The sequence below is a fragment of the Selaginella moellendorffii genome, unplaced genomic scaffold (assembly GCF_000143415.4).
Source record: "Selaginella moellendorffii unplaced genomic scaffold, v1.0 SELMOscaffold_5, whole genome shotgun sequence".
NCBI lineage: Eukaryota > Viridiplantae > Streptophyta > Lycopodiopsida > Selaginellales > Selaginellaceae > Selaginella > Selaginella moellendorffii.
This window is the reverse complement of record NW_003314266.1, coordinates 3,430,714-3,446,942: the sequence shown is the minus strand read 5'-3', so window position 1 is coordinate 3,446,942 and position 16,229 is coordinate 3,430,714. Positions and strand designations below refer to the sequence as shown.

Here is a 16,229-nt window from a genome sequence, read left to right as displayed (position 1 = left end):
TTTTTTCTCTCTCTCTCTCTCGCGCGCGCGCGCGCGCGCTCTCTCTCTCTCTCTCTCTGTGAGAGAGAGAGAGAGAAAAAAAAAAAAAAAGCTCTCTCTATATATATATATATATATATATATATATATACACACACACATATAAAAAAAAAAAAAATTTATATATATATATATATATATATATATATATATATATATATATATATATATATATATATATATATATATATATATATATATATATATATATATATATATATATATATATATATATATATATATATATATATATATATATATATACATACAAGAAATGAAGATGCTAATTCAATCCAAAAAATGCCAATTCAATCTACCAATTCAATCCATTTAATTTCTTATGAATGTAACTTCATGTATCAAAACATACTTATTGGCTAGTCCTTATGGACACTATCTCTTTATTACCATAATATCAAGAGATTGGTATTACTTATTTTTTCTTTATTAGCCTCTCTTGTTTAGGTGTTAATAAACTAGATTTAGTATTTATACTTAGTTCTATAAACATAAGATAGGAACTCCTATATGTTTTTTACTGAGCATTCTTGACCTAAACTTTTAATTCTCTTTTGCTAGATCACAAATTGGGACATAAGAACAGCACTATGGGGTTCAAGACACTCTCTACACTCTATAGATATGCCTTTTGAGTGGAAAGAAATATTAAATTTGGTAATGTTGAAGATACCAGACTTTCAAATGGTGTTTAATATGGATGTTTTCAATAATTATATTAAAGGGATTTATAGTGCTGGACAAAGTTGCATCATATTAAGGTCAGAAGGACATCCTGATGTGTCCTTCCAGTTGCAAAAATGCTCCTCAAAGGATTAGGATACTAATTTCTTGATTGTGAGAGTTAGTTAAAAAGCAGCTAAGAAGGGGTGTCAAACCTTCTAGGTTCAAGTGATGGAAGCTAGGAGTGATGGTGACCCAGTTCAAATCAATGATAGGGTTGATCTTGTGCCAATGGAAATATTGAAGTTGTTAATAAGAAATAAAGATATCTTTCTAAAGGATAACCACCCCAGCTGTAAAATTGATCATTGAATTAAAATTGTTCTAGGTTTTAAACCACCTGTGAAGGTTTTATACCGTTTGAACATCAAAGAAATAGTTGAACTCAAGAAGTAACAGTCATATCTGACTAAGCAAGTCACCTTATAGAGTGTTGGTCTTTTTTGTTATGAAAAAAGATAGTATCATAAGGATGTATATTGATTATCGAGCTCTTAACAAGATCATGATTAGAAATAATTATCCTTTGCCTTGCATTGATTACTTGTTTGATCAACTTTGAAAGGCTAAATATTTCATATGACTTGATTTGCAGTTTGAGTATCATCAGATATAAGTGGTAAATCAAGATGTGGAGAAGATAACCTTTAAGACTCGTTATAATTCCTATGAGTTCCTAGTTATGCCGTTTGGGTTATGTAATGCTCTAGAAACTTTCAATACAATGATGGATAGAATATTTAGAGATTATTTAGACATATTTATTATTCTATATATTAATGATATTCTAATCTTCAGTGAAATGTTGGAAGATCATTTGAAACACTTGGAGTCGGTGTTTCAAAAAATTGCAAGAAAACAAACTATATGCTAAGGCAATTTTTTTTACAATTTTGTTCACAATTTTGCAAGTATTGCTCTTCCATTAATTGAGTTAATAAGGGGTAGTTTACCGTGTTATTGGATACCAACTTGTCAATATACTTTTGTATCGTTGAAGGAGATCTTGACTATAGTTCCTGTTCTTAGGATCATCTTGATAAATCCTTCAAAGTGCATTGTGATGCATCTAGCTATGCTATAGGTGTTGTGTTGCACCAAGATTGTGATAATATGATTGGTGCTACACTAAGGTGACATAGTTGTCCCATTACATTTTACTCCAAGAAATTGGATGAAACCTAATAAAGATGGCCAACACATGAGAAGAAATATTTGCTATAGTGTTGGCATTGGAACATTAAAGATAGTATTTGAGTGGATATACCAAGGTTTATATAGATAGTAACACATTGGGCTGCTTTGCAACATAGCCAAAGCTCGTGCTAAAGTAGGCTTGTTGGCAAGAGAAGCTTAATAGATTTTATATTGAAATCATCTATAAACTTGGTAAAGAAAATATTATTTTGGATGCATTAAGTCGTCAAGCTCAATTTTAGACAATATTGGTAATTAGTTCAGACTAGCTAGATGATGTTCGAGTTTCATATTGAAGTGATCCATTAGTAAAGGTGATATTGCATTATGACTTTTATAGTAGTGATATGAGCATTGCTTATAGTGTTACTTGATTAATGATTAAATCATTGTGATACTTATATCATATCCTAATGATCATGAATAATGTATTTACAAAGTTGCTTGATTAATGATGATCAACCCAAAGTGGTTAATAATGAAGCTAGTCTACTTATAGTAGTAATATTGAAGTAGCTTTGACTTGATTCTCAATGGTGGTCCATTATGCTAAGCTTGAGTTGGTCCTTGAGAATTTACCCATTATATATTGAAAAATGTTATAGCATTTATTTGTTATAGCTTATTGGTAAAATCTATTAGCACTTGGAGTACATTGTTGAATGGAGAGGTGTGTAGTGGAAGCATTAACATTACTAGTACTTGTGTTAGTGAAAGTGATAGTCTTATTTCAAGTGATGAGGAGTTTTTCCTTAAAACTTGATTTTCATGTTATTTTTTGTTAGTATTTTGTCTTCACATTGGATTTTGAAGGTGATTGAAGAAGAGTGCAACATACATATCCAAAAATATGATCTTTATGATCAATTTTTAGGTATTTATTAGCATTTACAAATAACAGTGTCAAATGTAAGATATATGGGATGTTCGATACTTAAGCATATTGTTAGGTCATAAGAACTTATATTAAAATAAACTTGTGTGAAGTTGTAAGTAGGAGGAAGTTGGTTAAGTCTTGAGAATTTGTATTTCTAAACTGAGAGTCATTTTTTATTTTGGATAGAAATTTTCCACAAATTTTCTTAGACTTTTCCAATAGTTGATATGTTGATCATTTTGATCGAAAACCATAAAGCTATTAAAAATTAGTGAAAGGGTTGGAGTTGACTTCAATTAGCTTAAACCTTAGTATGTAATTTGTATGATGTGGCCTGAAAAGGATGTTGATTTTTGAGGATAAGGCAATTAAGTTGGATAGAGTCTGGAGCTGGTGTAAGAAAAGAAAAATAGTTATTGCACTTTTCTAGAAAAGTGACTTTTGTGCCTTTTTGTTGTATCTATATGCTTGGTGGCAAGTTGCACCTTATATTTTGTTAGATTTTATAAGAGTAGTAAGCTCTCATTAATCTTGACTTAATCGTGATAAAAAGATGGTGATGTCCAACTTAATTGTTGGAGGTTGAAGTGTTAGTACCTGTATTATAGCTTTATCTATTAAAAGGTTGTATACCAATATGAGTTCATCTCATGGTTTTCATTTTAGTTCAGTTGAGTGTAGATTATGCATAGCTAGCCTCTTAAAGCTGTTGGCTAGACATATTAGTGAGTTTATTGCAATTAAATTATTCAAGTGGTCATTTAGTTTATGCTTATCCTTGTACCTGTGTTACCTTCTTATTGGGTAAATATATAACTTAATAACATGAGTTTAGTGTTTGGTCTTTATAAAGGCAAATTGAAGAGTAATTGTTAGTTGCTTTACGATTAGTGATTACTTATAAACTTTGTTGAGGACTTTTGACACTTCCTTTGCTTGATGAAGATTTATCAGTGATTTGCTTATTTACCGGATGGTGTTGTAAAGGATCATATCGTAGGTTTGTATAGTTTTTCTATGTTGGCATGTCGATTCTATCTTAGTCAATATTATTTGGTTGTGTTTAATCTATAGTGTTAAATTACATCATTACTGATGATTAACTATCATCTAAAATAATTGATTGTCTTTATCAAAGGTTTTGTTTGATTATTGTTAATATAGAATGATTTGTCATTCTTTAGGATGGTGGATTCTTTCTTAAACAATGATTATGCATCTCTTTATTGATAAAATAATTGATGGTCTTTCATGACAGTTAATTATTTTATTTGATGGCTTATAACATTTTGCATTACCACATGTTATTTATGGTTTGTTTTAGTTTGGTTTCTTGGGTTTGAGACATCAATACGATGTTGCTAACATTTACTTAAGAAACTTGAGTTTCTTAGTATAGTTGACTGAGATCTATTCAAATTAGCTGGTGTGATGGTTAGCATGAATTAATGTTTGTTTGCTTTGCAACATTCATTCCATTTTATTGATTGTTGTTTGAGTTAATTTTGATAATTCTTTTAGTTGTATTTTATAAGTTGTTTGGTATGTTGTTTGCAAACTTTGATAGTTAAATTTTATCATTGAATTTTCTTGATAGTCCACTTGTTATTGAATTTTGTTAGATAGTGAGTTCTATGTTTTCCAATTATGATGATGTTGGTGGTTCCTGTACTTTAGTACTGGTTTATCAGATGATAACTTACTTGGAATATTTTTATATTCTAATATAATATTTATTTACTAATAATTAGGTCTCTAAGATATCTTTATCTTTGACTTTGATATTGTCCATCTCTTGATCTTTGGGTTTGGGCCAGTATAAATAGACTAGCTTCAACATTTCATGTGTATAGTGAAATTTTTAGTCATACTATTGATTGATCACATCACCCACCTCTCTCTCGATATTCCTTATTTTGTTAAAAAAGGTGTGCCCATGTAAACAACTTTAATTGCCTATTTACAATAGTTTATCTAAAATCTACCAATGGGTTTAGTTTCTTTGCTTAAAAAGGTTAGAGCTTCTGGCTTCTCTCTTTGTCACTTATGGGCAAAAGAGGTATATAAACTTTTGTAAGTTGGATGATATCCAAAATAGTAAAGGTGGTTAACTTCGTTGGTCATTTCCTTGTCGGTGACAACTGGAAAATATCTGAGTTATAGCACATTTGTGTTAGAGTGAGAGGTTGCTTCTTAACTCATTTAAATTCATGCATTTCTTACAAAGGTGTAAACACTATAAACTTTGTCTAGAGTTGTTTTTTTGGTAGTGGTTTAGACTACAGTATGCATTAATAAGGACATCAATCTTCTCTAGGGGGGGGAGAATGTCGTGAATATGACTGTGGGTATGAAAAATTATTTATTGGCTAGTCCTTTAGGATACTTTTTCCTTATTGCTATAATGGTAGAAGGTCAGTATTGTTAGACCCTTTATTAATTTCCACCTAAGCTAGTTGAGAAATTGGTCATCATATATATACATATGTCAGATAAACATAAGGTAGGAACTCCTATATGTTTCTTGTTAAGCATATTCAGCCTAGTATGAAAAACATATATATTGACTTGCACTTACTAGTGTTGGGAATTCTTGGGATATTGAGTTTGGTCCCTCAATATTCACTATATAATAGTTTACCATGTTCACTAAGACACTCATTATCATGCTGTGAGACACAAAATCCCTAGGCCCCAAAGTGGAGCTGGAAGGGTGCTATGTGGTAGTGGCCGAAGCAAAAGCCAAACGAGTGTAACATGTTTAGGCCAAAAGCTCCGATTTGAAAGATCGAGAGCGGGAGTGGAACTCTTAACAAAGTGTTTGATGAATGAGCACGAAGCGAGCAATAAGCGAGGCTCTAAAAAGGGACCCAAAAGGACCAACACATGACACGTGGAAGAGTCCGAGATGGAGTCCGAGATGGACCGAGACGGAGTCTGAGATGGAGTCCAAGATGGACCGAGACGGAGTCCGAGATGAAATCCGAGACGGAATCCGAGATGGAGTCCGAGATGGACCCAAGATGGAGTTTGAGATGGACCGAGACGGAGTCCGAGATGGAGTCTAAGATGGACCGAGACGGAGTCCGACATGGAGTTCGAGATGGAGTCTAAGATGGAGTCCAAAATGGAGTTCGAGATGAAGTCCGAAATGGACTTGAGATGAAGTCCAAGATGGAGTCCGAGATGGACTAAGACGGAGTCCAAGATGGAGTCCGAGATGGACCCGAGATGGAATCCAAGATGGAGTCCGAGAAGGACCCAAGATGGAGTCCGAGAAGGACCCAAGATGGAGTCCGAGGTCGAGACCGAGACCGGGACTGAGACCGAGACCGGGACCGGGACCGAGACCGAAACCGAGACCGAGACCGAGACCGAGATTAGGACTGAGACCAAGACCGAGGCCAAGGCCGAGACCAAGCCCGAGCCCGAGTCCGAGTCTGAGTCCGAGTCTGAGTCTGAGTCTGAGTCCGAGTCCGAGTTCGAGTTTGAGAGGGTGAAAGCCCAAAGCGTTCGTCTCCCAGACCCTAGGGGGTTTGGTGAGCTCCAAAAGTATAATAGGGGGAGGATTGCAGTGGAGCCAGTTTGGCCAGGAAAGGCCAGTTGGGTGATGAGCTGCTAGGCTGTGCCCAGTGTTGGGTGATGAGCTGCCCATTGGGAAGACCAAGACTAGAGTGAACACGGACCGACAAGTGGGGTAGCTTGGTGAAGTGTTCAAGAGTCGGCTTTAGTTCCCTCGGGAGATCGACTGTCCGATGCTCCCAGTCCAAGTGTGGGTGGCACTACTTACTTGGATACTTGGTGTAGCTCAATAGAACCTCACTCTAAGCCCATGGCTAGAGCACCCAAAGGCGGAAGGTGAAAAGAGTACCCACGAGGCTCGTATAAAGCCACAATGTTCCAAAATGAAAGGCCCCAAGGTCCCAGATTGTGAAAAGGAAAAGGAGCCGTCCTATAGTGTAGAGACCAAGGATATGGTCATGTGAGGAGGAAGTCCTAGAAGACCATGGAACTTAGTGGTTAGGCTTGTAGGCCTTGATCCTGTGGCAGTGTTGGCGAACACGACCATGGGCAGAGAGGGACCTGTTGGGGACCGGAAAAGGGATATTGGGGAAAGTTATCCCTCATGTCTATGGGCATCCTAAAGATGCTAAGGAGTGGATCTGGGATGATCACTCATGGATGGATGGTCCAGTCTTTGAGAGACGGGACTGTGCTATAGGTGGTGTTAGACCACTGGTGTGACCAAAGTGAAGGGGCATGGCCTTAGCGTAATGGGCAGATATGTCGGTGGTACCTTGGGTGTCGGTCATGGAATTGGACATGTAGAGCACTTGGACCAAGTGTAAAGGTTGAGTGGCGGGGATGCTATTCTTGGGGCTAGCAAGCCCAATTTTGAAATAGGACTTATGGAGGTGGTGAGTGAGATTCCTCAAGTGGTTGAAAGTGTGGCTAAGTGACTAAAGTAGAATGGAAAAATTTAGTCACTTACACATGCCTCTTGTGTTGAGTCTTATTAGCTATTTATGGAAAGTGTTTAGATTTACTAGTTGGGCATATATATGGAATGTAGAGATTATTTTGCACACAATATCATTGTTTCTACTTCCAAATTCGCAATGTAATGTTATTCTATATTTAATAAGTTTGAAGTTAGTCCCAAAGACTAACTCTTAGTATTAAGGGTGGCTAAAGGTGAAAGCCCAAAAATGTGTGTTCCTCAAGGGAAGATGGGGGGTGGGGGTGTTCTAAATGTATAATAGGGATAGTGTGTTGGTTGGGCATGGTTGATTAACTTAAGGCATAATCTAACTTTCTCTTGTATGCCTGTCTTTATTTTGTGTTTGATTTGGGTTTAAACCCAAGTTCCATTCCATGGAGTACCTATACCCAAATTCCATTCCTAAAATAGTGCTAAACTCTGTTTGACTCTATTTTGCGTGTGGGTCTTAACATTGGGATGTTGAATGCTCTAGGGTTATTTCTATATTGCTCCATACTTTTGTTCTTTTGTTCCTTGGGTTGTATGCTTAAGAGTCATTCTATGCTTCGCTTCCTTTACTCCTTGGCTCTATGCTTAGGAATTTTCTCCATCCATTTAGTGGCCTAAGGCACTAAAACTTGGTTTCTGACTATTATTGGACATATGGCATGTGGCACATGGTATGTGACACATGGCACATAGAGGGTTTAGGTTCTGCTTCATGATTCCTATGGTAAATCACAATAGGATAAAGGGTGAAAATCACGTGTGTTACATTTAGTGTCAGAGGATACATCTCAACAAGTATTATCCAATGCGATTGGACAATTAGCCTCGTTACATACGTAGAGATAAAAATGATAATCTAAGTAGTGCATGTGCGCTACAATAAAGTTTCACTTATGGATGTTTTGAGGAGGATATTGTGGGTTATATCCTGATGTTTTCTTTAGCATTAAAGTTAGTTCATATGAGACTTATGATCATTGTTAGATGAAATTTGCCTATATGCTTCTTCGAGCTTATTGTTCCATTTATTAGGAATTGTCGGGGAAGTCATTTTCACTTATTAGTTCCAATATTCAAGTTGGTATTTGCATATGGAAATCATTGATGATAATTGACTGACATTTAGGATAGTTGATTATCTTTGTTTGAGGTTTTATTTAATTATTGTTGATGTTTGACAATTTGTCATTCTTCAAGATGATGAGTTGTTATTTAACAGTGATTTTGTATCATCTATTAATGGGATAATTGATGATCTTTAGTGATGGCTTATTATTATTTTTTGTGGCTTTTTAGCTTTTTGTATTATCACATGCTCTTTATGGTTTACTCTAAATTTGTCTCTTGAGTTTAAGATATTCAGTAGAATGTTACTGAAGCTTTCTTCAACAACTCTAATTCCTTAATGTTGTTGACTGGGATCTATTCAAATTAGTTAATGTGATAGTTAGTATAATTGAGTGTTTGTTGACCATTGTAATATTTATTTTGTTTTATTGATTATTATTAAAGTTGGTTTCAATAGATTGGAATGTTATTTCTTTTAGATGATATATTTATAAACATTTTACTTGTTTATCAATGATACTTTATATTCTTTGAGTTGCCTTTCATAATTTTCTTAGCATGCTATCTGCAATCTTTAGTAGTTTAGTTTTACTATTGAGTTTTCAACAAAATTCAATAGTAAGTATATCATTAAGAAAACTCAATGGTATACTTCCTATTGAATTTTGTTGGATAATTAATCTTATGACTTTGCACTATCATGATCTTGGTGGTTCCTATAATACTAGTTTATTAGATAGCTTAATTGGAATGCTTTTGTGTTTTAATATAAAATAAATTCACCAATAATTCATTATTTCTAAGATATCTTTGTCTATGACTTTGATATTGTCCATCTATTGATCTTTGGGTTTGGGACAATACTAATTTTGACACTTCATTTATATAATAAAATTTTTAATCATAGGGTAAGTATTGTCAATTAGTCACATCATCCACCTCTGTCTCAATGTTCTTTATTTTGTTAAAAAAAGTGTGACTATGTAAATAACTCTAATTGCTTATTTATAGTAGTCTACCTAAACTTTATTGATGGTTTTGGTTTGTTTGCTCATGAAGGTTGGGGCCTCTATCTTCTCTCTTTATGTCACTTATAAGTAAAAGCATATTATCTTTAATAAGCTTAGATAAAGAAGGTGCCCTATAACTCATTTAAGTTAGTGCATTCTCACACCATAAACTTTTTCTGAAGTTGTTTCTTTGGTGGTGGTCTAGACTAAAGTATACATCGATGAGAATATAAATATTCCTTAAGAGGGGGAAGAATGTCGTGAATATAATTATAGGTATCAAAAGTTACTTGTTAGCAAATCCTTTTAGATACTATTACAATAGTAAAAAATCGATATTGCTAGACCCTTTATTAGTCCCTCTTATGTATTACTAAACCCTTTATTAATCCCTCTTATGCTAGTGGAGCATATTTAACCCAATAAAGACTTCCCATCTCATTATATCTTGCATTGAATAGTGACAAAAACCCTTATATATTGAGTTTTAATCCTTCAATATTGTTAAATGAAAATTTACCATATCCATTAAACACCTTTGCTATTATAGCCCATATCTTAGTTCTATTTGGTCTCATTAGGTATTTATGGAAAGTGTTTAGATCTATAAGACATGTATATCTGCGAAATAGGGGAGGGGTGGGGGGGGACGGGGGGTTTCCAAATATATAGTAGGGATAATAAGTATGTTACGCATGGTTGATCAACCTAAGGTATAATTTAGCTCATGCTTGCATATTTATCTTTGTTTTGCATCTAACTTGGGTTTAAGCTAAATCTAAATACTAATTAGCATACTTATATCCTTGCAGTAGCCAATTGATATACTAAAATAGTGCCAAACTTCATGCAAAAGTCATCAATAACTTTTTGAGATATGCAAATACCCATTCATAGTTCAAAGCTAGATAAAAGATGATGTTGATGACTTTAGCAATGCTCACAATAGTGCAATATAATTAGAAAATTGATCAACAAAATGACTGAAATATTGCACATTGCCTAGGAAATACTATATATCATTCACATATTTTAGAGTAAAGAATTTTAGATAACCTATCATAATAGGGAACTTTAAAACAAAATACTCCCATTATGCTTCATTTCAAAATGAGATTTATATACCTAAAGACTTTGAGACTTTTAGATAACACATTTCTCCAACATCTTCTTGACATTTGTGTATATAATTTTTGATTTTCTTTAATGAAAGACACTAGATAAAAATTTTAATTGGACAAGCATCCCTAGTTGGAGTAAGATTATGTATTGCAATCTTGGCTATAGATGACAAGTCAAAATCAAATAAATCAACATACTCTTTCTTGAACCAGTCAATTGCTATAACACAAAAATTGTCACTATCTAAGGGATTTGAAAAGGGAATAAAATAGCAAAAATAGAACATAATAGAAACAAATAAAAACACAAAAGTCATAAAAGCAAATGTAAAAGTAAAGGGATGAAATAGAATAGAAGTGAGAGGAATGGTATGATTGTGTTACAATTAATCTATACCAAGATGATGTCAAAAAATTGATTCAACACCACTTGCGATGATTAAAACTCAAACATATGCACAACTAGGTTTGCCTCATCCTGTGCATGTGCATGTGTATAGCTGTTGCCATAGAAAAAAAAGACTAACTCAAGTGCATGATATAATTATAGACAACAACATGCTTAATGATAGAAAATAAATTCAAGCATATATCAACTAATATGGAGAGGATAATATAGAACCTTTTATTTTAAAAAGATAAAGTAGTCATTTATTTAATCGCACAAGGACCCTCCATTACACATGCATTCTAGAAGAGTCTATATGTTATTGTAATAGTGCCAACAGAACATTGTTTACGCTAAACTTCCACCTAGAAAATAGAGGATGCCAATCTAAAAAATGCTAACAACACTAATACTTATGGCTAATTTCATCATATGTTTAGTAGTGAACATCACGACCATGGACACAATCACGTCTTTACACTTGTCCTTGAACACAGGCAAAAGTAATGTCAACCTTCATTGGAATAAGATCATCTCCCACATGAAGTAGAGATGACGTATGTGTAGTGATAAATAAAAGAGGTGATATCTCATAATATATTATGTCAATTGAAAAGTATTATCAAAGGTGGTTGGGGCAAGTTTATACACAAATCTCATGAAATCTTGACAAAGCATTAACCACAACATTCCCAACTTAATCCACTCTAACATATTTGTTTCATACAAAGTTAAAAGCTTTGAAAGCAAATACTAAATTGCATAATTGACTCAAACAGCCTTAGATAGAGAAGATGGAGTTGCTAAAAAGCATTATTAGAATCATTAACATGAGTACTCAAATTGAAATAAAGAAGGTGTCTCTAACGAGTTTAGCATAAACTAAACAAAGGAAAGGGGAAGGACTACTATAAGTGGCCTAATGAATCTCTAAGTTGGAGATATTATACTTGTTAGAGGATAGGAAAGGCATAATGAGCATTCGGTGTCAAGCCATTAACGAACATTGGCTTGGTGCTAAGGATAGAAATAGTAATATATACTGGTGCGACTTTATAAAATAGTTTATCGTTTAATGAAGACATCAAACTTCGTGTATGGGTGGTGGAGTTATAAGACACAAATCCCTAAACCTTAAAGTGGAGCCAAAAAGGTGCCATATAATAGTGGCCAAAACAGAAGCCAAATGAGTGTCCAAAATGTGTACTTACAGATGTCTAGAAAAAAAATTTTATTTGCATTAGTGGTTACTTACAAATTATTGTACCACTGCAATGTTGTCCACTAAAGATATGTGGGAAACTCACATAAACACTATACATCATCCCAAGAATAATAAATAGCAATCATTGTAAAGTGATCAAACTAATAATATATATCATACCAAGGATTTTCATAGAAGAACTTTAGCCTAATGTGAGGATTAGGAACAAAAGTAAGAAGAGCCATATAATAAATACTCCCATCAATTGTGTCTGATTGTTTAATAGAAATCATGTCATTAAGCATTTGCTACTTTATAGTCAAAAAATGAGGAGGCTATTACTTTGGCAAAGATAATTAAAGTTGCCTTTCAACTCCACCAATATGAGTGCATGGAATATATATATACTTATATATATATAAATAAATAATATTAACCCAAAATTCGTAACTTATATATAAGAGTGAGTGATTCTAATTAAAGTGAATCAAACAGCTATCAAAGTCCCACTATACAGATATTGTATTCTAGCTGTATATTTGGATCTCATAAGCCTGACTTTGCTACAGAACTTTCAAGTGTATTTTATTATATTTTCAAATTAATTTATTCATTTAGATTAATATTGAATTTATAATTTATAAATATGTTTATAATTTATAAACATTACTATGTTTCATTTATTTTAACATCTAATGGTTGATAAATAATAAGATTAATCTTGTATTTAAAATTTACAGTTAGACTATTAAACAGTAAGCACTCTTGTTAAGCAAACCAAGCATGAGTGCATCAGTAAACTATTTAATAAACAGAATATTTCAAAACAAGTTCTAAAATAACATACTGCAATTAAACTTTTGAACTACTTATTGAAGAATCTTGTAATATATTTGTGATTTTCTTCTCAAATACATATCACACCCCCCTAAAATGTTTTCTTCAAATTCCATTTAGAAAACTTTGAAGTGTTTTGGCAATTCTTCAGCTCTCTCATATTTTAAATTTCTTTAGGTTTTTATATGCGTAAGTCCACATGAATGTAATGACCAATATATAGTGATAAAAAGATACTTGTACTTTAGTTTGCCTGTAGGTGTATCCGCTCCACCTAGCTCTGGATCACATAGTACCTAACTCTCAATCATGACTGTTTGCTGCTGCAAGCCTGCAGCTCTCCCTAGATCGTGATGCTGTGGCCATACCTAGCTCTGGATCTACTGCATAGCATAGTCAAAAGAGCAAATTTCATGGCAGTGTATAATTGATATATTAATATAAAGTTTGGATTATAAAGTGGTTATTTTACGAAGTAGTGGGGTATGATGACTGTCCGTTCATCCCACACATCCCTTCTCCATCCTTTTTCTTGATTTTCATGAATCCATCCTCCCCCCAGGAAGTTCCCCACGAGTTTTTGATGATCCAGTAGGGCATCCCACCTTCGGTTCCATATCCAATGACCAAGACCGCATGATCCCGCGAATTGCAGCACTGACCAGAAAGAATTCCCTGGAAAACGATGTAATTAAGTTAGAAATAAATAGAAATAATATTTGAGATTTTCTTACACTTCTGTAATTCTGGAAGTTTTGGTCACTGCCGCAGATGCCAACGGTCACGGGAGTTTTGGAGACTGCTTTCATCAGGGCGTCAGCACTGTCCTTTGTGACGTCTTTATAACCAGTGATCTCCACCACCTTATTCTTTAAAGAACAAAAAACAGCTATAATATGAAATAATTAGTGAAGTATACCAACCTTGTTCGTGTTGCAACTGCCTGCAAATCCTGTATATGGATAGGCCTCCTCCGTGGTGACACCACCGTTTTCCACCACGAACTTAAACGCATCGTCCGGAAACCCACCCTGGCATCCTTGGTCTACCGTGTCACAGTCTATCAATTGCTGCTCGGACAGAGAAACGAGCTCCTTCGTCGCCAGAAAGTGTGCACTCTCGATCGATGCAATCGCCGAGAAAGCCCAGCAGCTCCCTGTGGATCATGCGAATCACCCACACCCACAAAGGCCAAATAGAAGAGAGATTAGAAAGAAAAAGAAAAAAAAACGACGAGTTCTTATCATACCGCACTGGCCCTGATCTTTAATCGGTGTCACAGCTCCCTCCTGCCTCCAATCCAAGCTCGTCGGGAGGCTCGACACGTCCACGTCCACGTCCTTGGCCGGGCGGCGATCCTGGTAGCGCGGGGGCTTGAATTTGCCGACGTAATTGGCTCGGAACTCGGCATTTGTGAGATCCGAGAACTTGTTGAGGCCGAGCGTGAAGGTGGTGTTGGGCTGCGCGTTGTGCTTCTCGATGTACGCCAAAGTGTCGGAGAAGACCATCAGCCTGCGAGCCTTCTCCCAGTCGCTGCTGTAACTCTTGTCGTGCTTGGCAGCCCAATCCTCGAACATGTTCTTGATCTCTAGAGCGCGATCGCCTTCCAGAGCCGCTGGCCGCGCAATCGCAAACGGTGCTGCCCCTACCACCACCAGCAAGATCAAGATCAAAGCTATCATGTTGCTCGCCATGGATGATTGCTTCGCACTTGCACGAGTGAGCTTATATACTGAAAGTTTTAGCTTCGGGCCGACCCTGTAAAGATGACGGGCCCCATACGATATGCATGTAAGGTTTACGTTTGAGAGGTTCGGGATTGAACTATCCTTGCGATGGAAGCATGGAAAACACGTAAAAGCCCGTGAAAACATTCAACATTTCAACATTCAATATTCAACATTCAACATGCCCTTCCGTGTACGTTCCAATAGTTTCAGCATTTGAAGCTATATATTTAGAATATCCAAGTACGATATTCCTTAATGTAATGGTTGTGATTCCTCAATTCGGTTGCATTAATATGACTAAACAAAATTAGTCAAGGAATGCCCAAAATCAAGAAGATGAGCCATAGCCAAAAGCTTTGGTGATTTTCATTCTAGATGCATTGGAGAGTGGGAGAAGGATGCGGCTGGCTGGTTCCTGTGTGATTGATCATCCCAATGAATTCTTACAGTGTACCAAAAGATACAAAAAATCAAATCAAAGACGTATAAAAGGCTTTCACTAGCATATTTCTAGCATATCCACTATAAACCCTCGACGACGAACTTGCAATTCCAGTCGCCCTTCCAGGTGCGCCAGACCTACGCCGCGCTCCTAATGCGGCAGACCTACCGCAGGGGCGGTGAATCCACGCCCACATTGTCGCCAGTGATGGATTCCTCGGCAATCACCTCCTCAGCGTCGACGTGCCTGTTCTTGGCGAATGCCGCGATGATGAAGTTCCAGGAGAAGAGGCTTCTTCGCGGGAGGGCGTGGAAGACCTGGTTGGCGTTGGCTGCAAGGCGATCGAGATGTTTAGGAGCATGGACTCGGCGGGGATCAAGCCCGACATCGCTACTCTCTCCAGCGTCCTTGGCGCTTGCTCCAGCTTGAGGGATCTGGAAGAAGGCCGGAGAACGCGCTTGTGAGCATGTACGTGCAGGCTGGACGTTGCGAGGGCCGAGCGCTGGAGCTTTTCGAGAGGTGGGAAAGAGGCGCATTCGAGGCTCTCACCTTGAAGCCAATGTGTCCGTGGCCTCTGCGACCATGTACGGCAAGTTTGGGAAAGTCGGCATGACGAGAGATGGATCCAGCACAAGCTTGTTGATGAGTCAGAACGCTGCTAAGAGTCACCTTGTCCGGCTGCTCGAGAGCTTCTCGGTTCCTCCTGTGCTGAGTGTAGGCCACGATCAAGGCCGCCCAGGAGACCACGTCGTGAGCTCTCACTTTCGAGAGAATCCCATGGTGAGCGTAGGCTGTGATGACCCATGCCAGCACACGGCGTTCTTTGCCTCCATCCTCTCGCAAGCTTGCAGCGATCACACCACTGTAGCTTCTGGACAGAATGGACTATTCTGCGTGATAAGCTTCAAGAGTTTCTCTGTCCAGATTATTCTGTAGTATTGTGATCCAGGATGCCACAGATTATGCTGGATCCCATTGAAAACTTGTAGCAAAAGGAGTTAGGTCTAACTAGCAATATTTATAATAATTTTAATCATACTAGTATCTAATCTTCAATCCAAGAAAACTTTTTTTTTTCTAAAA

At 36.2% G+C, this 16,229-nt stretch overlaps 1 protein-coding gene across 1 annotated transcript; it reads right to left on the bottom strand.

The window, feature by feature from the left end:
* Positions 1–13,396: 13,396 nt before the first annotated feature.
* On the bottom strand, positions 13,397–15,682 carry LOC9659388 (senescence-specific cysteine protease SAG39). Its single transcript, XM_002964932.2, has 5 exons — positions 15,315–15,682; positions 14,224–14,732; positions 13,898–14,130; positions 13,709–13,843; positions 13,397–13,649 (listed from the first exon to the last, which is right to left on the bottom strand). Exons 1-5 carry the CDS (start codon positions 15,680–15,682, stop codon positions 13,443–13,445), a joined length of 1,452 nt encoding a protein of 483 aa, XP_002964978.2. The 3' UTR covers positions 13,397–13,442.
* Positions 15,683–16,229: the final 547 nt, after the last annotated feature.